The 24,090-nt window shown below is 42.0% G+C and overlaps 2 protein-coding genes across 3 annotated transcripts in view; one reads left to right on the forward strand and one right to left on the reverse strand.

The window, feature by feature from the left end:
- The window catches only part of VIRMA (vir like m6A methyltransferase associated), a 28,728-nt gene extending 24,595 nt beyond the window's left edge, over positions 1 to 4,133 (forward strand). Inside the window, exon 24 of the mRNA XM_005479505.4 lies at positions 385 to 4,133. Within this exon, the coding sequence (XP_005479562.1) occupies positions 385 to 542 (158 nt within the window). The 3' untranslated portion in view covers positions 543 to 4,133. The remainder of the gene's footprint in view (positions 1 to 384) is intronic.
- LOC102074694 (RING finger protein 151) lies at positions 3,610 to 24,087 on the reverse strand. 2 transcript variants are annotated; one of them, XM_074555021.1, is made up of 7 exons: positions 23,929 to 24,087; positions 19,661 to 19,774; positions 18,478 to 18,701; positions 17,117 to 17,256; positions 15,147 to 15,309; positions 13,655 to 13,775; positions 3,610 to 12,693 (listed from the first exon to the last, which is right to left on the reverse strand). In XM_074555021.1, exons 3-7 carry the CDS (start codon positions 18,681 to 18,683, stop codon positions 12,460 to 12,462), a joined length of 864 nt encoding a protein of 287 aa, XP_074411122.1. In that variant the 5' UTR covers positions 18,684 to 18,701; positions 19,661 to 19,774; positions 23,929 to 24,087; the 3' UTR covers positions 3,610 to 12,459. The 2 variants fall into 2 exon arrangements, with proteins under 2 accessions (XP_074411122.1, XP_074411116.1); XM_074555015.1 differs by having other exon boundaries at positions 15,147 to 15,339.
- Between the last annotated feature and the right edge of the window lie 3 nt (positions 24,088 to 24,090).

Here is a 24,090-nt window from a genome sequence, read left to right on the forward strand (position 1 = left end):
CCATGCAAGGATGCTGCAGACACCTTGAAATTCAGCAAATGTTTTAAGCATATATGAACAGTTGTCAGTGAGACCATGTCAAATGCGTGCTTTCGTACGAGCTGCCCTGTAACCCATAAAACTTGCTGAATTGAACACTTGATCGCAGAATCCTAATTTTGCACTCAGACTTTTGTCATTCGATTCTCTTCGTACCTCCATGGTAATCATAGCGCAATTAAAGCAGCAATGCTTGCCTAAAAGAAAAATGAAAATTAAAAGGAGGAAACAGACGCTGTTTGTATCTCATCCTGGTTTTGTTTCTTACGCTTTGGCAGCAGCTACTCCGCCTAGGGCTTTTTTTTTTTTTTTTTTCCAACTGAGTATACTTTTCTTTGCTTTAAGGCTACCGACCGAGTCCTCGCGATCGTGCGTCCAGAGGCCGTGGAGGAATTGGACCGTCTTGGACAAGTGCTAATAGTAGTAGCAGTGGTGGCTCAAGAGGGAAATTTGTTAGTGGAGGCAGTGGAAGAGGCCGTCATGTACGTTCCTTCACACGATAGAATAAGACCCAGTGGTGGAACGGCTCAACCTTGTGGACTTCTGTGAAGATGACAAAGAAAGCAGCGTCACTAACGGACCAATTCAGTTTCTGGTATCTGGAGGACACCAAGAGAATATTTTTGTCCGAAGAAAAAGCTTTTGTTTGATACAAGAATTGAAATTTCAATAAAATTCAAGACTTTTTGTGTACAATTGTAAATTTTTTGTTCCTTTTGAAAGAATGTTTCAGTTTTTTTTGTGGATTTCAGTAGACTATACTCAGTAAAGCACTTCTTTCAGTTAAGACTTGAAGAACTTCTTAAATATTCATTGTGCCAAAAGAAAGGTGCAAGTGTTTTGTGTGTGACTTATTACTGCAAGAAAATTAAAAAATATGTATGTAAGGCAATTTTGGTTTTTTTTCTCTCAGGTTTAGAGCCATTAGTCCTCTTTTCCTTTGTTACTTTATTAGCCAGTCTGGGTTATTAATCAATGAGGTGTGTCTGCCAGGAGGTGCAGTAGCCAGTGATGGAAGGAAGAATAACTGAAAATAATTAATCTGTTAAAGTATACAAATGTCAATGTAATTTATGTAGGTTTTGTTGTACATCTTGGGAAACGAGATTAGAAACTTCTAAGTCCCACACCAGGTAAAATTTGAATAAAGTCTGTCACTAACTTCAGGGAGAATAAGTCAACATTCCATCATTTACTTTACAACTCCAGCTCATGCATTAGGAGCACAGGAGTTATTTGACTGGAAAGCAGTATATACTTTCAGTTAAAAAGCAAACACTCATACTCTTAGAGAACCTGGAGTTAATTTGTTCCCTCTCTCTCCTCTGCCTAACATAGTTGAGAAGAGGGCAGAGACACAGGTGTGTAACCTGAGCCAACATGTAGTCTATAAAGAACTGGAGTTTTGTTCCTGTGATTAGACTGAGATGCAATGCAAAGAGAAGAAGGAGGAGTAGGAATTCATAAAGAAATATCACTACTCGATTAAATTCTGAATTAATTTTCATATTGAATTCAGTGAGGTAAGGTTTTATGTGTTTGCAGTCCTTTGGGCTCCGTGGGTTTCATAGAATTAACAGATTTTCAGTAGCCATTGCATTTTTGGACAGGGTGGGGTAGCCTAAAGGCCACATGCAATATTTGCAAATGAGCTCCACTGTAAGACTTGGTTTGATTTTCACTTATGCTTGGTCTGTTGACACTACAGAAGTGCTAAAGAGGGGTCTTACTCTACTTAAATACTGCCTGTATCGTATTTCAAGTGTTTCTAAAGTATGGTATTATGTTAAATTGACGTTTTTTTACCTCTATACTGCCTGACTAAATTAAGTAGGTTTTTCATTTGATACACAGAAGGCCCCTATTAGCTGTATTTTTCCTGCATGGAGACTCTGAGACTGTCCCACTGCCTGGGAGGTGATTGAATAACCAATGAAAGTGGGAAACACCCATGAACTGACTGGGTGCACCTGTGGGGAGCAATATCGGTTCTTAAAGGGTTTCACCTTGTTTAAAATAACATGGACAGATTTGAATTGGAAGCTAAACAATTTCCTGAATGGTAAAATACGAGGGAGATGTAATTTTACTAATAATGATTAAAATGGGTGGAGCTTTCACAGGCATTACTGTTATTAATGCTATTTTTTTAAGGAGCACTGCATAAATATTTTTAAAGCTGACTCACTCCTTTATACCATGTGTTTAACGTGGTTATTTTTTTAGAATTTTACTGTTTTCAAAACTAGCAGGGATATAAATAATTTGATTTCTGTCAGGGAATTTGAAATGAAAAGTAAAGTATCAAGCATGGAATAAATATGTAAATATTCAGTACTGGTTCTTCAAAGTTTAAAATATACAGCATGTCACATTAGAAATTTTCAAACTAGGAAGAAATAAAGGGTTGGTTACATTGGTGTATGAAAGCTATGTAAATTTAAACTTGAAAAAAGAAGTGTGTGTATATTATTGTTTTTGGAGTTTTTTACTATTGAATTTAGTTCTGTGACCCTTCAATACAAAGTGGTTCCTTTCATGGATAAATTCAGCATGAAATAATGCTGTTTAAAACTCAGGTGTTACTTGGTTTGCTTTTAAAAATGAGATTGCTACCATAAGTAAATAACACTTCAAAGAAGTGTTCAATTTTGCTTTTGATACTCTGGCTAAAAGACATTTTCAAGTTTTGTTTCCTGACTGGAACACCAGGAAGTGGCTAACTTCAGAGACTCCTGTGTTGACTTGATGAGCAGAACACTGGGAGGAGAGGGAGTGAGGCAGAAAAGATCTCCAGTGCAGCATGGACAGACAAAGGCTCAGTTTGTGTGTGGCATAAGGGTGAGACAAGTTGTGTGCATTTGGTTTTGCTTCCAAAATCCTTCGCTGCTGTGCAGTCTGTAATGTGGCTGAGGGCCAGGTGCTCATGGAGAGGTGTAGGAGATAAACAGGCTGTCAGCCCAGATCTGGGCTGGTTTCTGCTTGTTCCATGTTGGCTTTCAGCCTTTTTTCTTCTGCTGAGTAGCTCCTCCAGCAGGTAAGAATGGGTCTGGCCAGTGAAGGCAGAGGACTGCATGCAGCAAATTCCTGCTTGAGTGCCCCAAGCCCGGATTGCTCATGTTTAAGCAATACAACAGCTCTGTTGTTTTGCTGCTCTTACATGTCTCCACCAGGGTATTTGTAGTGGCCATTAAAAAAATTGCATTAGGGGTAAGATTCCTGCAGTTGATGGACAGAGAATGAGTTCTTCTCTTGCCCCTTCATTGTCTGTGCAGGACTGGAGTGTCGTACTCCAGGAATTCTCAAATTTTTGCCAGTGCTTTGCCTTCAAAGCTCATCCGATTCAGAAACTCCCATCTGAGGTGGGAGGGAAATCTGGAGAAGGGATAGTCTGACTGAACACTTGCTGTGTTTATTGCTTCCTCTAGGAGGGAAAATGCAGCCTTGCTTACTCCAGGGCACCAAGCCTGTGACTGCAGTGCATTTGTGACTCCTGTGCTCTGCAGGCCAGTGTACCTAAATGTGATAAAGAGGTACTCAAACTTCTGTACAGAATGAAGTGAACCGAAGTGTGTTAATTATGGTATAGACCCTTTATTAGTTCAACTTTTATACAAAGTGTACTTCAAAGTAATACAAAGTGTTACCATTTCTTATACACGCTAGAGATTAAGATCTGTTGACTGCTGGTTTATCCTTGTGCATATAAAGGTAGAAAATGTAAATAGACTGGCAGCGACCCATAATGCTGGAAGACAGTTCAGTGTTTACTCAGTTATAGAAAGTTGCATAGAATTGTAGGTCTTGATAAAGGCATCTTCTGCGTGCTAAAAGCTCCCTGACCTACCGTACTCCACCTGACAACAGTACAGAGAAAGGCAAGGCTAGTACTGCTCCTGTCAATACTACCCAGCACTTGGAAGGAAAGTGGCTGTAGAGAAGCACCATGCCAGAAACATCCAAGAGGACAGCACATGGAAAATTTCATTTGCAAGGCTACCAATTTCTATAAATATGGAACTCTTTGCAACCAGGGACTATTAAAACGTTATTTCATACAAACACCTAAGAACAGTTCAGATAAAAGCATTTTTGGCCAGCCAAAATACATCACTATAGCAGGTATTTTGCTTGACTGTGCAATTCCCTTCCCTTCTATGTTGCCAAGAAACTCTTGTTTATGCAAGTTCCACATACCTTACTTAACCACTTGCTCTGAGCTCTGTTTCTGAATCTCCTAGGCTTGGTACTGTGACACTGTGTATCCACCTAACTGGGGACCAAGATTTAATCTCCATTGAATTCTAATGCCATGTTAACTCCCTGCCACAGGCTGGCAGCTCACACTGGTAAGCTGGCTGATGGCACAAGCTGGTGAGGCCACATCTCTGCTTTTGGGCAGAAGGAACAGTCACACCACACTTGTTCTCTCTCTTTGCTCTCCCTCTTCCAGCTGCAAAGAGACAGAAGCTGCAATTCAAAATACAACAATTTGCACAGTTACTGGTACATTTGGAGCAGCAGTTCCACTTGTGAGGAAATGGAACTGATTAAAGAGTGATTCAGTATGAGGACAGTAATACCAGTAATTCCATGCTGGAATCCTCCTGTAATGCACTTTCAGCAGTGTCTCATCTAATGCTAAAGTATGATCATGACTAGGGAAGTATCATTTTCAAGTGAATGTCTTTAACTTATGTCAAGTATAGTACAATATTCGGAGTCTTAGTTTTTGTGAACAGGATTAAGAGACTATTTGAAAGACAGAAAAAAAAAATCCCTTGCTGCAGCCAAGTGCTATTAAGAGCTGCATAATACATGAGACTGGAAAAGCAAGAAGTAGATGAAATATTAACATAATGGGCTATTTAATGTCAGTCTAGTCAATTGTAAGAAAGGTCAAATGATGATGATACTTCAGCAATGCCACCCTGTGAGGGGTTCATTAGCAGAGGAAAATCTGAAGTGCAGAACCATTACCAACCAAGAGGAATGGCATAAAGCCTAAAGTGACCAGAGGGAGCTGATGCCATTAGCTACGGTGTGCCTATTTAAAACATCTCTGAAAGTGCTTGTTTGCTGCTAAAGGAAACCCAGACTGACAGCCCATGCTGCAGCTGGTGGACCCAAAGCATTGCCACATTTCCACATTGGAAGTTCAGACTGTCAGAGCTCAACAGCACAGCAGGAAGTCCTTCCTTGCACCTAGGACATGTTTTCTCACAGTTTCATGTCCATCACTTAGGAAAAAGACAGCAGGTCAAATGCTAGGTAAACATTAAATAAACCCTATTTCCCATACTAGGAGGAATTTAGTCAGAAATGTGTGGGTGAAGTTTCTAAAGCAAACAAATGCAGAGATCCCATTATGGGGAACGCACAGAGCAAATAACTTGCTTTCTTCTGTGGTCAGAACAGAAAAGATTGGGTTACTGCCCTCTGACTCAGGAAAGATGATCCAGCTCATCAAGTTCTAATGGATTCTGAAGTAATTTTTGTTTTTACATTAGGCAAAGTAGATAAAGTCACATCGCAACCACACAGTTACAGTACACAGAAAAGCACTAATTGAATCTAATAGCATGAAATCTCCGGTGCTGCGAAAAAGCTTGAAAATTAGTGTGAATGCTGCAATAATGTCACACAGGGCACAGACACTCACAGCTTGCTTGTTCAGAACACAAGAATAAACAGCATTCTTACTTTCTACCTATTGCTTTAATACACACTGATGTAAGTGAAGTGACTCCTGAACATTAAATGTGAATGAAGGTCTTCCCAAATTATAGCTACAGGTTTACTGCTTTAGGTTATTAAATATGGCTGCTTAAGAGATGTGCTATGGCATGAATTGGTGAGATTGCTAGTGCCCCAAATACTCTCAATTACTTTACAGAAGAGCTATTTATGTCAGTTTTTAAACACACAAGACCAGTTTTTAAATACTCAAGACCTGAATATGTGCACATCTGCCTCAGTGGTACTAACGAAAGGACAAGTTAGAAGGATTTATTAATGCCTGAAATTCAGACAGCTCTGACCACAGAGCTTCATAATGCAGACTGTGCTAAAGAAGATTGCTGCCTCTCTCTTTGGTTATGCTATTAGCTATAAAAGCATTGCTCTGAGCAACAGCAAGGCATGCACAGTAATGCAGTTGCTTTCTAAACGATAAAATTAACATATTCGGGTTGTTGAACCTGCACACATCTTCCTGAGCCTCCAAAACTGATTTAATGCATTCAGTAAACAGAAGGCCAGGTATCTCTATAGTTACTCCATTGGTGAGCTGAGAATATGGCTTGGTTACACCACTGAAAGCAACATGAACAGGCTATGTAAAAAGTTTGGAGAAAGTCCTTGAACAGATTTCTCATGCAGTGCTTATAGATAAATGCCTCCTTTATTTGTGGGTCTGTTAAAAAGTCCAACTGCAAACTCTGAATCATGGAATCATCAAGGGTGGGAGAGACCAAGTTCCACTGTGAACCCAGAACTAGCCCTGCAACCCCTAAACCATTAACCATTGCTCAGCCCCAGATCCTGACAACTCTTCAACACCTCCAGGGATGGTAACTCCAACCAGCTCCCCGGGCACCCTATTCCAATGCTTGACCACCGTAACAGTGAATTTTTTTCTCTAATATCTAATCTGAATCTCCCCTGTCTGAGCTGAAGGCCATTTCCTCTTATCCCTTCCCTGTGGACACAGTAGTAGAGACCAGTCCCCACCTGGCTACACCCTCCTTTCAGGCAGTTGTAGAGAGTGAAAAGGTCCTCCCAGAGCCTCCTCTTCTCTAGACCAACAAACCCAACTCTTTCAGCTGCTCCTCACAAGACAAGCTTTCTAGACCTTTCATGAGCTTTGTTGCCCTTTGCTGGACATGCTTCAGCATTTCAATTTCCTTTTTAAAGTGAAGGGCCAAAACTTGACACAGTACTCGAGGTGTGGCCTCACCAGTGCCAAGTGCAGAGGGACAATCCCTGCCACACTTTCTGATACAGGCCAGGATGCCATTGGCCTTCTTAGCCACCTGGGCACACGCTGGCTCACATTAAGCTGGTTGTCACACCCAAGTCCCTTTCTGCTGAACAGTTCTCGAGCCACTCTGCCCTCAGCCTGTAGCACTGCATGGGGTTGCTGCAACCCAAGAGCAGAACCCAGCCCTTCACCTTAGTGAACCTCGTGCACTTGTCCTTGACACATTGAGTTTGTCCAGGTCTGTCTGCAGAGCCTTCCTAACCTTAAGCAGATCAGCAGAATCACAGAATTTCTAGGTTGGAAGGGACCTTTAAGATCATCGAGTCCAACCCATGTTCTAACACTACAACTAGATCATGGCACCAAGTGCCACATCCAGTCTTTTTTTAAACACATCAAGGGATGGTGACTCCACCACCTCCCTGGGTAGATGATTCCAGTATTTGACCACTCTTTCTGTGAAAAACTTCCTCCTTAATTCTAGCCTGTATCTCCCTTGGCACAGCTTGAGACTGTGTCCTCTTGTTCTGTCTGTTGTTGCCCGGAGAAAGAGACCGACCCCCAGCTCACCACAGCCACCCTTCAGGAAGTTGAAGAGAGTGATAAGGTCACTCCTGAGTCTCCTTTTCTTCAGGCTGAACAACCCCAGCTCCCTCAGTCGTTCTTCATATGGCTTGTGCTCCAAGCCCCCACCAGCCTCACTGCTCTCCTTTGGACACGCTCAAGCATCTCAATGTCCCTCCTAAACTGAGGTCCCAGAACTGGACACAATACTCAAGGTGTGGTGTCACCAGTGCTGAGTACAGGGGAAGAATGACCTCCCTGCTCCTGCTGGCCACACCGTTCCTGATACTGGCCAGGATGCCATTGGCCTTCCTGGCCACCTGGGCACACTGCTGGCTCATGTCCAGCCAGCTGTCAACCAGCACCCCCAGGTCCCTTTCCACCTGAGCACTGTCCAGCCACACCGTCCCCAGCCTATAACGTTGCAGGGGGTTATTGTGGCCAAAGTGCAGGACTTGGCACTTGGACTTATTGAACTTCATCCCATTAGATTCTGCCCATCCATCCAACCGTTCCAAGTCCCTCTGCAAAGCCCTCCATCCCTCTAATTGATCAACACACATTCCCAGCTTAGTGTCATCTGCAAATCTGCTAATGAAAGACTCTAAACCCTCCTCCGTGTCATCATTAAAAATATTAAACAGAACTGCCCCCAGCACAGACCCCTGAGGGACACCACTGGTGACAGGCCCCCAGCTGGATGCAGCACCATTCACCACCACTCTCTGGGCCCGGCCATGCAGCCAGTTCTGAACCCAGCAAAGAGTGCTCCTGTCCAAGCCACGGGCTGCCAGCTTGTCTAGGAGTATGCTGTGGGAGACAGTGTCAAAGGCCTTGCTGAAATCCAAATAAACAACATCTACAGCCTTCCCTGCATCCACTAGGCGGGTTACCTGGTCATAAAAGGTGACCAGGTTGGTTAAACATGACCTACCCCTCCTACACCCATGCTGGCTGGGTCTGATACTCTGGCCATCCTGTAAATTCTGTATGACGGCACTTTATATAAACTGTTCCATTATTTTGCCAGGTACTGAGATCAGGCTGACTGATCTATAATTACCAGGATCCTCCTTTGCACCCTTGTTGTGAACAGGTATCACATTGGCCAGCTTCCAGTCATCCAGAACCTCACCAGTGAGCCAGGACTGTTGGTAAATGATGGAGAGTGGCTTTGCAAGCTCGTTTGCCAGCTCTCTCATTACCCTGGGGTGGATCCCGTCTGGTCTCATAGATTTATGAACATCCAAGCATTTCAGCAGTTCTCTGACTGCCTCCTCTTGGATAATGTGGGGACCATTCTGCTCCATGACACCATCAACCAGCCCAGGTGGGCAGATACCTTGAGGGCAAGTCATCTTCCCACTAAAAACTGAGACAAAATAGGCATTAAGCACTTCTGCCTTCTCCTCATCTGCAGATACTAAGTTCCCTCCCTTGTCCAATAAAGAACTGCTGCTAACAGAATGCCGGCCGCATGGTCTCATTAACTTTATAAGCTCGGGGACAGGGGAAGGGGAGGGGACAGGTGAGTTACCAACCAGGTGAAGGGGGCAGGGTCTCAAGGGAGGATGACACTTAGACAGGCCAATGACCCCCAGGCCTGAGGAGCATCCTTTGAAATCGACGAATCACACGACGCCTTGCTGGTATGTTAGCCTGATTGACAGGGCACACTCAGCAAGGGGGCGAGGGGGCAGGGAGAGAGGCATAAGCACACCTGGGAAGGGACTTGGAAGTTTAAAACAGGACATTGCAACACACCACAACACCTTCAGAAGGGAATCACCTACTACGATTACCCTTCTTTTCTTCTTGACGCTAGAGGTAGTGATCCATCTTGCAGATGAACCATAATTGGGGGGTTCACTGGGCAGGCAATTCTCTCCTAAATCATCTGGTTGGGTCTCTCTATCCAGGATCTCATACCTATTCTGAAGTGGTACTTGGCTGGATGATGGGGAGGGGGAGGACTTTTTGCTATTACCTCCCCGAATGGGGACCCGTTTCCACTCCTCTTCATCTACCAGGTGCCCTTCTGTTACCTGAGAGCGGGAGGCATATAAGTCCTCAGTCTCTTGGTCAGAAGCCTCCCTTAAAGATGACAGGGCTGAATTCCACCAGTCTATTTCCCTTTCACTTTCCCTGATACTCCTTAACCTTTTGACTTCCTCCCTAAGCTCAGTCACTAGTGAAAGGAGGTCATTCACTTGTTCACACCGCAGTCAGGTCTCCTCCACAACACTCCCTGAGGCCACCGATAAGCTCAAACACTCTGGACACAGATGGGTCTGTACAGACACATCCTTTTTGGAGGGCCCGACTTGGTCACTTATACCAGCCACAGCTTTTGACCGTGTAGACACCATTACTGACAAACACCTCAAAAATAACCAGGCAGCAGAAAGACCTCAAACAATACAGAGCACTCCTTACCAGCAAGAAAGCTGTCAACCCTGCCTGCTTGACCTGCCTGCGCGAACTGCCTTGTATACTCCCCAGAGACTCACCACAACCCAGTTCGCCACGCTCCGGGTCGCCGTGCTCCCCAGACACCTCTTATAATCAGCCACTCAGCAGCAACTGAGGAAGCTCCACCCTCTGCTCCTCTCTGACTCACAATGCAATCCTTGACCCTTTTGCTGTCAAACTATTATACAAACTTCTTTTGTTGTCTTCAACTGTAGTGGCGAAAGCAAGTTCTAGTTGGGCTTTGTTCCTTTTAATCTTCTTCCTACATGACTTTGTGAAGTCCTTACAGTCCTCCCAAGTTACCTGACCCTCCTTCCAGAGATGATGCATTCTCTTTCTTCCCCCCTAACTTCCAAATGAAGATCTCTTTTTAACCACACTGGTCTTTTTCCCATACAACTTGTCTTTCCACATGTGTGGATAGTCTGTTCCTGAATATTTAACAATTCCTTTTTAAAACACATCCAGCCTTCCTGGACTCCTTTGCCCTTCAGAACTGACTTCCAAGGGACTTGGTCAATCAATGTCCTAAAAAGGGCAAGGTCTGATCACCGAAGTCCAAGGCAAAAGTTTTGCTGGTGCCCCTCCTTACTTCACCCAGTACAGAAAACCCTTACAGTCTGTGGTCACTCTGCCCAAGATGTTCACCCACCAGTTTTTCTTAGCCCACAAGCAACAGGGCCCCTCCTCTGTTAGTCTCATTTACCAGTTGTGTTAGTTAGAAAGCTGTCTTCCACACATTCCAGGAACTCCCTTTTCTGCTGTATTTCCAGCAGACATCTGGCAAGTTGAAGTCACCCATGAGCACAAAGGCTGGTGACTGTGATGCCTCTGCCAGCTGCTTGTAGAATGCCTCATCAGCCTGCTCCTGGCTCGTGGTCTCTAAGGGACTCCCACCGTGATGTCTGCCCTGCTGACCTTCCCTGTGATCCTCATCCAGAGGCACTCAACCTTATCATCTGCATCATCAATTTCAATACAATCAAAACACTTCCTAGTGTACAGTGCTACACAACCACCTCTCCTGCTTCGCCTGTCTCTTCTGAAGAGCTTATATCCAGAAATTGCATCATCCCATGATGATGGTCATCCCACCATGCTTCTGTGAGGGTGGCAACATCAAAGCCTTCCTGCTGAACAATGGCTTCCAGCTCCTCCTGCTTGCTGTCCACACTGCGTGTTGGTGTAGACGCACCTCAGCCAAGCCAATGGTTTTGCCTGCATCATAGACCTGCCACCCTAGGTTCATCTCTAGTGATCCTCCCCTTTCTGAGGTGCATTTGACTGGTAAATTTGCCTCAGGGGAGGCAGAGAATGCTCTATCAGTCAATCTCTTCCTCAGATGCTCTAACATCCCTTAATCCTTCCACCCCCACTTTTGAGTTGTACTGCTAAGCAGAGCAGATCACTGACCTACTTATACCCAGGTGTTCTGTTACCCCCTGATGACAATGCCAGGCTCTGGCACTCCCTGAAGCCTGCTTGGGCACTAACACAGATGTCTGAAGCCCAAGTGACTGTGCAAATATTCATCTCTTGTGCATATCAAGTAGCCTTAAACCTGCCACAAGAAAATTAAGGATACTCGAGGTATCTATATATACTTTAAAGACATTGAGTACCAAATGACTGGTCTTATGCTTAAAAGATCCTGTAGAAATACCTGATAGTTTCACATACAAAAGCTTCAAAATTTTAAGTAAGAAGCAGATCCATTCCCACAAACTCAAAGTTATTCACACATCTGTTTAAAGGTTATTCTACTACCTCAGGCTTCAGTATTAGTCTCTTAAGTGTGTTATCAGCCTCAGAAATGAGAAGAAGCTCTAAAGCAACAGTCAACCTCACCCAAAGCTGTTACATAGAAGAATTACAATTTAAAGTGCTTGCTTTCCACCTTTGAAATAAGACTTTCTACTGACCACAAACAAACAAAATCTTATTAATTTCTATTACTGACTTACTAATTCTACTATTCACTTTTCCCCAAATTAAGTACATCCCAAATGGTCACATTTGCTTTTTTGTTTCAAAAAGAGATACTGAAATGCCTTTTTCTTCCTGGTCCATAATACTCAGTATCTTTGACTTTAAAAGGCTGTAGTTTCAGTCTTGAAAAATTCCTGTAAGTGATGCAGTAAAGAGAGAACAAGTCTCCTTTCCCTTTCTATAAAAACATTAGCTAAAATGATGTCTTCCAATTACTGGTTTTAATGACCAGTATTCCCTCGGGGAAAAAATCTTCTGTTTGTTTTTATGGCCCCAAAGGAAATACAGTTCTAATTTAGACTTAAAAAAACCCGAAGTAAATCAGAAATTATATAAAGTTTGCCAATCATTCAAAGAAAGTAGTTTGCCAGAAGCCAGTATTTGAAGAAAATGCTTTTTGAGCTTAGTACTATTTAGATAACAGTAACTTCCCTAGGTTTTCTTTTCACACTCTCTAGTCGTGTCAAAGGACGGAAATTTGACTTCCTGCTTCCCTCTGTAGTGGTCAATCTGCAGTCCTTCTGCAGCCCCTTCAGCAGCTCCATTAACTCCCGCTTTTCCAGCTCTGCCTGCTCCAGCTCTTGGCGGTGCTGCCTCTCTGCAGCCATCAGAGACCTCACATCTGACATCAGACGTGACATCTGACTCTGAAATAAAACACAAGTTTACTGCAAGAAACAAACTCTCTTCTAATGATGCTGCAATGAAGTCGAGCTGGCCGCGTGTGTTGGGTGATGGAGTCTTCAGAATAAAAACCACCAAAATTTTTTTTTGGATAGTGCAACAAATGTAAACAATTTGAGACACAATCCAGCATTCACCTTGTGGGATGGTCTTGTTCTAAAGATTCCAATATGTTTTACAAAAACATTTTGTTTGCTATTTTGTTTCTCATGAAGTATGATAAGAAACAGTCAATTTACCTACATGCTGCTTTTATTTTCTGTTTCAAGAATCCAAACAAAATATGGTTGTGGTTCTGTTCAGATACATTCTTCAAGGATTTAACAACAAATCCAGTAAAAATAAAACTGTGAACTATAAATTTTTTAAAACTTTTTAAAAGCTTTAAAAACGATTGCTTTAAAAATAATTTTTCTGTGATATAATAAAAAGAGGATGAATAAAAGGATAAGACAGCCTTGCTTGTTACTTGATGAAGTTTACTGTGAACCTTCCCAACCTTCTGATCACAGTGCAAATACCACTCTTGGCAGTAGGGCTCTGTGTCAGCTCTGGACTAAGCCACTTTGGATAGCAATTAAAAATGGAGCTGAATGTTTAATTACATCCAGTTTGTGAGGCATACTCTACATTTAGACACTGAAATCAGTTTCAGATTGATCTGCTGACAATGTTATGCATGCACAGAACACGGGGGGAGTACCCAGGTGAGCTCCAGTGAACCTGAAGCAGTAAACCACAGGAATACAGAATCCAGCCTGCTTCTCCACAGAGATAACCTGGCAAAGCTTTGATGGTTTTGTTCCCCATACTTAATGCCATTTTCCTCTGTATGAGACCTTATTTACAAAATAAGAAACTGCAACTGGGAAAAGCAAAAAGCTAGACTGTTAAGAGAGGAAAAAAAAATAAAACTGTATTTACCTTTAGTTCTTCAATTTCATTTTGCAGAATACTCTCTTTTTGGACCATATGCCTTCTCTGTGAATCTAACCTCGACTCCATCTCATGTTTTGCCTCCTCCACTCTGCAGATCATTTCTGACCTAAAAAGTTTATTTCTCCTTGTTAAGTCTTGTAAGCAGAGAAAAGAATGATCTTCAAAATCCAGAAAGCCTTCTTACAGCCAAGCAGACTGAACTGATTCCCATCAAGCTCCACAGGATGCCTCTGTAGAGGCATGATTTATTAATTTAATAAGAAAAACAGCATAAAGAAGTGCATTGTGCCCAGGGGCATTAGAGTGCCCATGAGGAGCCTATAGAGGGACAGTCAAATCATACTCCTCAAATAAAATATTCCCAGAGCTCAAGAAGGTGTATTTATGACTTTAAGTGATTTTCTGGTGTTTGCCTACAGTATGTGCTTGCTGAGTGTTATGAAATAAGAAGCAGCCAAGATAAAAAGTCTGAATCCTATAGTACTGCTAAACATGTAAGGAAGTGAGACAGCCTGTGTGTGTGGACATGGTAGGCATGTACAGACACAGTTTAGTGGTGGGCCTGGCAGCACTGGATTAACTGCTGGACTCAATGATCTTAAAGCTCTTTTTCAATCTAAATGATTCCATGGTTCTGTGTGTAACCTTGTTCAGTTTTATGGTGGACACTAAATGGCAGTATGCAGTAAACTGTTACAGCCTAGTCACTCACACAGCTCCACAGCCAAAACCAGATGGCACTACATTAACCTTTTGAGCTCAGAAAGCAGGCAGCAGAATCACTTGTGTCTCAATGCATTTAAACCATATTCGAGCCTGACTTAACAGCAGTGTTCAAAAGCACAACACTTAGGAGCTGAAAGATACAAATGGGAAGGAGCATGAGTGGGGGAAAAAACCAAAGTACAACTGGAATATAGTACAAAGGGAAAGCTACAGAAACCTACGTAACAGGAAAACAATGATGCTGGTAAGAAGAGTCATATTCACTGACTGTTTATCTACCAGAACTTAAAAAAAATCATAATTAGACCTTCAGTGGTTGAATCTACCTGTACTTGCCAAAATACTTACAGATTTTTATCTTCTCAATCTGTAAAAACATAAACTAAATACAATTCTTAAATAATGTGGCTTCATCTGTATAAGAGGCCAATGGAAAAATTAAATTGCCAGCTTCCATTTTCTTAATTTTTTGTCATTTTAAATAGTAAGCTTGCAATTCTGTTCAACTGCAAGCAATGGTATTTTAAGATTTATGGTAACTTGGAAAAAAACACCCAACAAAAGAATCAAACCAGCAAGAATTTAAAGTCCATGCTGACACATGATAAAGTTCTGGCCCGTTAGCATCAAGTAATCAATGGCCCCTTTAACACATAGCAGAATGCAGTGCTAGTATTTCAAAGTGCTTCACGCAGTGACTTTCAGCCCAGCCCAGCCCAGCCCAGCCCCGAGAGAAAGAGAAGCTCTGTACCGAAGCAGCTCCAGCTCAGTCCTCAGCTCTGCCACACAGTTGTGCTGCGTGTCCTCGGCGCTGAGGATGGTGAAGCCGCAGCCGTTGGGGCACTCGCGGCTCCGGTACTCGCACACCGCCAGGTGCCCGTCCAGGTTACGCCGCTCGATCTGCACCGTGCAACCTGAGCAGGGGGAGCAAGGCAAGACAACATCTACAACAAAAGCACTCGCAGTCATTCCAAACAAAATAACTCCAGAAAGGAAGCTGAGAGAAGTGATTTCCTTAGGACATGAAATATGACAGTTACACATCCATAGCTAATCATACAACGCTCACTAAGATACTTATCCATTAACTGAGAACACTGAAAGGCTGCAAGGAGGTATTTTCTGTATTTTCTGTAAAGTTTTCTACTGCTGGTCCGGTATTAAATCAACTTCAGTAATGACAATCCTGATGCCAAGCTAAGACACTAGCAGCTTGCCTGTGCTACCATCATAGATTGCAATGACTGGAATTTATAAAGAATACACATGTGTAAAAAAATATTATGCTATCAAACTTAAAGAAGTAGTAAAGAGAGATGTGGATGAGATGGAATGTAAACTTGTTTTCCAAACAATTTGTTGGGTCTTGTCACTAATGTACTAGACCATAATAAGTTAGAACATTTATTTATGAACATTTAATAACTCATACAAAGATAGAAATATTTCCACAGAAATTCTGGGATAAAAACTTTGCAGTTCTGTAGTGATTAAAAGTAAAGTGTAAAGAATCAAAAATAAGCACTATATAAATTATTGCTATATCCAACTCTCTAAACTTGAAGTTTGTAGTCTCAACTTATGAAGTCAAACTTAGGAAGTTTGTAGTTTAATTACTGAGACTGACTTTGATGAAGTACACACTTGCATTTAATTCAAAGAGAATAATGCATTGATGCAAAGAGAATATCAACTTAAGAAAACTGAAGCAATGGAGTATTGAAACTTCCCAATAAACCAAGCCAGAAAATGACAATTGAGTTCTCTAGAAGAGCTTTACTAATAAATGTAATGATTTGTAATTAAGGTACTCAAAATACACTCCATGTATTTTTGGAGAAGAGTTGGAGCAATGTAAGAGCCTTCACACCCCAAACACCAGTGCAGTGTAAAAACATAAATCTGTAAAACACAGTAAAATACATAAATCTGTAAAACACTACTGTTTCTGTAGGAAGTAGAACAGGTGAATCAATTATCTGCAGAAGTCACTTATAATAACTTTTAAAATTATAAGAGAAAAATTATAACTTCTAGCAGAGCAATTCTATACCTTCATCATCTCATAATTAATTACAATGGCAGCCCTTAGCATCATTAATTAGATTTTATCTTTATCTAGGAACAGACAACATTTCAAATGAATTCAACTGGGAAATTTTAACAGTATGTTCCTTTTTAGAGGTATGTTTCTTTCTCAGGAGGTGTAGTTTTGCTTTAAATAAAAATCTCAACATGAACAATTCTAACTAGAGTTTAGCTTAGAGTAATTCTTATTTCCAAGATATGTTCTTGTTAATGCTATGTCACAGAGCTGACAGCTTCACGTGCACCAGGCAATCAGGTATTTTATAAATAAATTATGATCCCCAGGTCTTCTGCAGGGGCTACTGCATTCATTCAAACATCAAAACATGAAGTCAGAATTGGAAACCAAACTCATAATTTGACAGAAAACAAAACTAATGCACTACTACATTTTCATACATTTGAAGTTCATCATATTCATTTTGGTTAGTTTGTGGATAAGAAACAGTTGCTAATCATCATGACTGCCATAAACTGGTACTATATTTTGTTCAAAAACACTGCTGTAGGGCAGATCATGCCAAAGCTTTGAATTTCTGTTAGGAAATAATGGCCATTATTGCAGTTCTGTTGACAGGAAGATGACAAACGTGTTTGTTTAATATAAAGGATTCAACTTTGAATGTTACTCACCAGCATTGGAGCAGGGTATCTGACTGTACTCACACTCCCTTTCATGCCTGTCTATAGACTCCAGAGAACAAACCATTTCACAGCCATACTCTCTGTTTCTGCAATGCAGCTGAAGACGGTTTAAATCATTTTTCATATATCTACATGCAAAGAAAAGAATTTGTTCTTAAACCTGGGAACATTATTGAAAAATTTATATTTTCAACTTTTGGGAAAAGAAAGTAAGATTCTAATCTCCATTAGGAAAAATTGTGAGTAACTAGCTGAATTTATTTACTTTCTTAAGAATTCAAGTGACAATATCAAGAAAAAACAGCTTGAAAGAAAGAATGAAATATTCAGTCTCCAAATTTAAATGTGCAAATGAAATCTTTACTTTTGAATAATTTTTAATTGTGACCTTTCACTGGCTCAGCAGATATTATCAATAACAAACACCAGGGCTACTCATTTGCTATTTAAGTTCTGTGTTTCTAAACACGCCAGACTAAAGGACTACAGTGGGTACAGACAAAACAATCTAAAAATTAAACTCTAGTACTCTGTCTACACTATAGCTAACTTCCAGATAGTAAAATCTCCTGAATGAAAAATTATGTTATGAGTACTAACAACGTTAAATTTACTGTAGCTGGAGACTATAAATACATAACTGTTAATCTGAGAAGATTAGATAATGCAGATGTTAACCAGCAGGCAGCATCTACTGTTGAAACTGTTTTGTTCTGACAGTAGCAGGAATTACAGTTTAAAATAGAACAGTTTGTTTGGGGAAGACCAACAACAATCATATGGTCCAACTGCCTGACCAGTTATAGAAGGCACTAGTGAGAACAGCCCACTTTACACAACAAGGTGGTTCACAACAGACATTCCTATGTCTAAAGATCTTTTTTAAAAAGGATTTGAAGGTCATAAATTTGGTTAATATCTCCAGGAATTGTTAATTAGAAACACTACTACAGCACCTAACTAAGTCTGAAAAGAAAAGAGATACAGAGTGTGTAGTGACTGCCATCAAGAGTCGCTTTGCTTGCTTTCTCTGAAATCAAGTATGGAAAAATTTTGGTGCTGTAAAGGACATTCAGAATAATATCCAGACAGGCATCTGGAATCAACATTCAAGATATAAAAAGGTAGAGAACAAACTAAGTGTCCTTTCAGCTTTGAAATCCTAACACCCTAACAGTTATAATAAATAGAAAATGCTAATGCTTTCCTGTAAGTAGTTGGTGTCTGCCACAGGCATACTGGATAAAGACAGCCTGAGCAACAGCATTGACAGGAGATGAAGCTGTGCAAGCAAAACTGAGAAATCCTAAATTCATGTAATTTCAACACACAGCAAGATTACTGGGTACCTGTAGAGAGGTCGTAGCAAAGACACATCAATGACTTGTCTGTCCTCAGGGCAGTTGCTGTGATGAACAAGCCAGCCATGGATGCAGGCAGTGCAGAAAGCGTGCTCGCAGGGAGCCTGCAGCGGATCCTCCAACACGTCTCGGCAGATGGAGCACAGCAGCCCCTCATTGACATAGCCCACGAAGCGCTCAATGTCGTAACCCATGCTCCCCACACCTTCAACCTGCTCAAAAACCCCAAGCACACAGAAATAAAACAATCTTTGGGCTGAATCTCTATGGGTAGATCCACAAAGAGGCCTGACAGCAATTCTAAAACATGGAGACCATACAGTGAATAAAGAAGTGAATGTGTGAATGCAAACAAACATTTACACACTTCAGAGACTTTCAGATTCAAGGGAATTTGAGAATTGTACTGCTGGATGTCAGAATCACAATTTTCTATCAAGAAATTCTGAACTCTGAAAGCAAAGACTTTGACACAGTGGAGCTGCACTTCTTCTGAATGCTGTTATTGAACATAACTGTAGCAGCCACTCTGAAACATACAGCTTTTTTTTAACATGAATTCTACCTGAAGCAGAAACATCACACAAGTTCAAAAGCAAATGTTTGCTTTCCATTTTAACATCTTTCATATAATGCCTAACAAACTTACAAAATGGTGTTCTTACCAACAATAGCTGTGGCACTTTCAGCTAGCAAATCCTGGATTCATGAACTGCACAACACTAAAGATGTTGTTTTCATACTGAAAAAAAGACTCTCTAGCCACTGTAGCCCTCCATTTCAGAGGAAGAGCATGAAATCTCCACATGCTTAACGACATACTTAATATTCAGGAAGTAAAAGAAATCAAAACTGCAGCTAACCCTGAAATCATGAAGAGCTACTGTCTTTTCCTACATGATCTATTTTATAAAACTGAGAAGCTTTTGAATGGATTTGAAAGCTTTGTGAAGAAGAACTAATGGGCAATCTGCCTTCATCTAAATCCTATAATGAAAAACCTCGTGAAATTTGGCAAGACTCCACAGAACTTGCTTAAAAGAATAAGTTTTAGGCTCCACATTGCTCCTTGACATATAAAGTTACTTTTGTAAACCCACTGAGACTCATGAAAGAGGTTTTCATTAGTTATGAGATTTTCTAAATAAAATAGAAAAGGAAGATATCTTACCTTTGCAGATTTTACTACATATATATGTAGTTTGCCCAAATACTTCAGAAACAGTTTTCTGACCAGTAAGGCATGTAATGCTTTCTTCAGTTTCTCTTCACTGCTTTATTATGCCTATGAGAAAAATTACAAAGAGTAAGGCTCAGTAGTGTTTCCTAAGTTACTGAGTCCTATGCCTAACAAGCCAGCTACTGAATAGATGCTGTCCTAACAGCCCATTAAAACCAAGTTTTCCAAAGCAGAAAACCTACAATTCAACACAGGAGAATTGACTGGGTTAGGGTGAAAATAATCATCAGTCTCTGTTTCAATTACTACTGATGCAGATATTTATCAAAAAACTGAACACCCTGCTCATGATCAATTTTGAAGCCAGTTTTGTTTGTAAGACTGAAGATAACAGAATTAGTATTATTGAAAAGCAGCAACTGAAATCTGATAAAATTATATTCCTGAAAAAGACAGAAGTTCCTTATTGACCTGTCCTAATCCAGTCATGACAGGCAGTTCATTTTTAAAGCAAAACTATTACAGTCAAGTTTGTTGTATTGGCAAATATCATTGCTGTGTAGCAGAACTAGAGTTGCTCACTTAAAACATCATAAAAGATGCCATTACTGAACCATTTAAGTTATGCTAGATCTAATCTGTATATGTAAACTGCATATACAGATTAGATAATATGAACTGTAAGCCTAACACATTGATTTGGTTTGGTGAATCCCAGAGGATTCTGCTTTTAGAAAACTTTCAAGGACAGGTAAGAGAAAAACTAAGCACTTTTACTGTCCTAGAGTTCTACTCTACTGTTCTAGTGGAATTGTGGATGCTGTGAGCTACATTTTGCACAAACACTACTAGTCCCTGAGGATCAAGTCTTCAAGACACTCTTCAGCATATTTTAGCAAGTTTGAAGACTAACAGAATGAAAGAAAGAGTATTTTTATCAAATGGGGAACTAAAAAACTTCATTTGTGCTTAACAAGAAATGAAGTGCAACAGCAACAAAAAATATATATATTATATACATATGCATCAGTATATAAATATATGTGGATGTATAATATAAAACTCCAGCCAAACTGAAGTTCAAATGAAGAATGGATGGGAACTTTGAGGCAAAAAATACAATCAAGGGGGATTCTTCAGGACATTTTGAAGACTCATGTTGGAGCAGCAAAACACAGCACTGGAACCCTTGTGGCCATGGCTCTGGGACCTATGCCAGCAGCTGTTACTGAAGTCCCAGACCTCTTCCAGTAGAAGTTTCCTGACCTGAATAATCAGAGATGTTTTATTTTCTTATCAACTTCAAGAGATGCACCTTAGTCAAGAGGTAAGCAGAGGCAGAGCATATGATGAATGTCATGCACTTTAGCAGTACAGATCACTTTACCCAGTATCTTTACCACAAAATGAGATAATTTTCAGCTTCTGCTTATCCCCAGAAACTTCTAACTTCTCCATTTGGCCTCAAACTTATTTTCCCAATTGTACTGCAATTCACCAATTGTCACACAACTTTTTTGATTGCACCTAGAAATTATTTTGTTGAGAGATGTCAGTTGCTTAGCTTAAGCAAGTAACTTCTAAATAGAGTAAGTCACATAGAATTATAATACTACTACTAATAACAATACTGTGTGATTTAGAATGCTGTTTGCTTATATCTACTTGCTTAGCATATGTAGCTTGGGTTGGTGGAAGCCTTAGGCTGAAAGCTGTGGACTTTTGCCTGGACATGCTTTTGGCTGGAACTGAGTTAATTTCCTTAGCAATTTTCCCGTAGCTGCTACAGAGCTGTGCTTTGCCTTTAGAATGAGAAGAATGCTGCTGACACACCGATGTTTTAGTGGTTGCTAAGTAATGTTTATCCTGAGCCCAGGACTTTATTTTAGTTTCCCACGCTCTACCGGGGAGCAGGTGCACAAGCAGCACAAAGGAGGAGATAAGGAGCTCATGGTCATCAGCAGAAGCTGCAGCTCGAGATAAGAACCATTAATAGCCTGCATGGACATGGAGAGAGAGCCCAAAAAGCTGTTAGAAGACCCCAGACCAAAAATCACCACTGCATGACAAGGGCCGTGTGAAGATCATGTAGGGGAGGGTGCATAAATTGTAACGGCATCATTGTGCAGAGATTTCTTTGTTTGGGAGAGAAAGCACACAAACTCTGACATGCTATTTGCCTCTTACTGTTTCATATGTTTTATTTTTCCCTGCAGTTCTGGACAAGCAAAAATCTCCTCCAGACTTCAGAGGTATCAAGTGATTTTTCAACAGTTGTCATCCCACACGGTTTGCCAGGCAGATGCACATCCAAAACCAGCCCTGAGACTTCACTGCCCTCAAAGAGAGATTTGGTGTGGGTATGGTAACAGGGAGAATACAGGTGGGATGTACCTCCCAACAGCATCATCACATAGCATGCTAAATGCCTGGCACTAACCAAAGCTATTTCACGGTGAAAGTCAGGGCACTGAAATGAAATTAGTGACCTTCATTTTTGCATCTGCAGTAGCTTCAGATTTTTTAAAAATGCTTCTTTTTCATGTGACAAAACAAAGCAAAACTGTTTGAAAGTCTGGAGTGAACCATGCCAGAACTACAGATGTGCATGGCTAAGAGAGCATTTTCAGAAATGCTGCAGGAACAGAGTCCGTGCAGGGCCCAGGGATAGGTGACACTGAGATATCACATTTCTTCAGTCTTTATTTTCAAAACTTCTGCTATACAGACCCAATATTTCAGTGTGTTTTTTGGCACTCTGACACTGTAAGCCACTTCAAGCCAGCATCAGTGCCCAAAGGGGCAGACTCACCCCTTCAGCTGTGACTGTACAAGGCACTTGATGCATCACTCTCAGTAACTGACTTGTTTTAAGACTGAATTGGGGAAAAAAAATTAACTTTAGCAGTTTTCTTATAGTAGTCCAAGCCTATCTATCCACAAATAAATGTGCTCCCCACCTCCCTCCACCCCCTCCTTTGAATCAGTGAGAACATTTAATTTGCCCTTTACCTGAACTGGCCCATGCAACTCACCATACAGACAACCATACCCGGACTTGGTTAGTTAGGCTAGAATTTCTTGTAGATGGCTTAGCAAAAGCTCTAGGGACTGTGTAAGCAGGGCATGACCAGGCATAAGAAATTGCAGCCAGGGCAGAAAGGGAAGAAAGACAGACAGCAGCAGTCAAGGATGCTGAGGGATGCTACTCCCTCAGCTCAGCTCCCCAGACTGGTACACTGGGGAGCTGGATGAACATTTGTGTAAGAGAAAAGGTACAGAGGAGGGTAAGAATAAATGAACAGCAACACCACCTTACACTGATGCAAACAATGGATTTTTTTTTTTTCAAAAAAAGCTTATATAAAAATTATGAGCCAATTTAAGGCCTGTACCAGGATCTACATAACTACTATAGGTATTCTGTCAAAGAACATTTTTGTACAACACACGCTGTCCTGCAAAGCCTACTCAGAACAATGCCATCCATGACATGCCTGGCACAGACCTGAGTCCAGAGAAGGGCAATGGAGTTGGTGAAGGATCTGGAGCACAAGTCCTATGAGGTGCGGCTGAGGGAGTTGGGGGTTGTTTAGCCTGGAGAAAAAGAGGCTCAGCGGGGACTTTATGGGTCACCTGAAAGGAGACTGTAGCCAGGTGAGGGCTGGTACCTTCTCCCAGGCAGCCAGTGATAGGATGAGAGGCCAGCGCCTCAGGCTGTGCCGAGGGCTGGGATTCAGGTTGGACAGCAGGAAGAATTTTTTTCACAGAAAGGGTGGTCAGCCATTGGAATGGGCTTGGTGATCCTAGAGGTCTTTTCCAACCTAATTAATTCTGTGCCCACCTTCGGTCACAGGTGCAGGGCCGGGCTCTGCGGCCCCGAGCCAAGCCCAGGGTCAGAGGAGCTCTCTCCCCCCGGATTTCGGTACAGCTAACAGGGGAAAGGCCTCCCGGTTCGGCCCGGGAAGGCGCTTCAGGGACGGTCACAGAGCACACAGCTGGCCGGGAAACACCTGGAGGAGCGACCCGACACCAAGACAGAGCACCTGCGCTGCCTCGGGCAGCGGCAAACACCCTTACAGCTGCACACGCCCTTCCCGCTCCTTTCCATATACGCCGGGGATGCCGCCGCCGGCCCGGCACAGGCCCTGACAACCGCTGAGCATAAACCCCGCGACGCCTCCCGCCCCGGGCCCGGGCCCGGCCCCACCAGGCCCCGCTGCCCCCGGCCCCCTCGGGGCCGCGGCCCCGCCACTCACCCCACCCGCCGCCGCTCGCCGCCGCGCAGCCCAGCTTCCCTTTACGGCCGCTCTCGCTTGACGGCGGCGCGGCGGGCGGCCGCTCCGCCATGCTGTGTGTGGCACAGACCCCGCAGGCCTGCACTGCGCATGCGCAGGGCAACGTCTGACTGTCCCGGGTCC

The sequence above is a fragment of the Zonotrichia albicollis genome, chromosome 1 (assembly GCF_047830755.1).
Source record: "Zonotrichia albicollis isolate bZonAlb1 chromosome 1, bZonAlb1.hap1, whole genome shotgun sequence".
NCBI lineage: Eukaryota > Metazoa > Chordata > Aves > Passeriformes > Passerellidae > Zonotrichia > Zonotrichia albicollis.

What these genes read in the sequence shown, in the direction of transcription:
- LOC102074694 (XM_074555015.1), bottom strand. Translation starts at nt 18,683, where the DNA reads ATGGGTTACGACATTGAGCGCTTCGTGGGCTATGTCAATGAGGGGCTG. An exon ending in TTGCTACGACCTCTCTACAG is followed by an intron (nt 17,257 to 18,477) that starts GTACCCAGTAAT and finishes CTTTGCATGTAG; the next exon opens with ATATATGAAAAATGATTTAA. An exon ending in ACTGAGCTGGAGCTGCTTCG is followed by an intron (nt 13,776 to 15,146) that starts GTACAGAGCTTC and finishes TAAACTTTTTAG; the next exon opens with GTCAGAAATGATCTGCAGAG.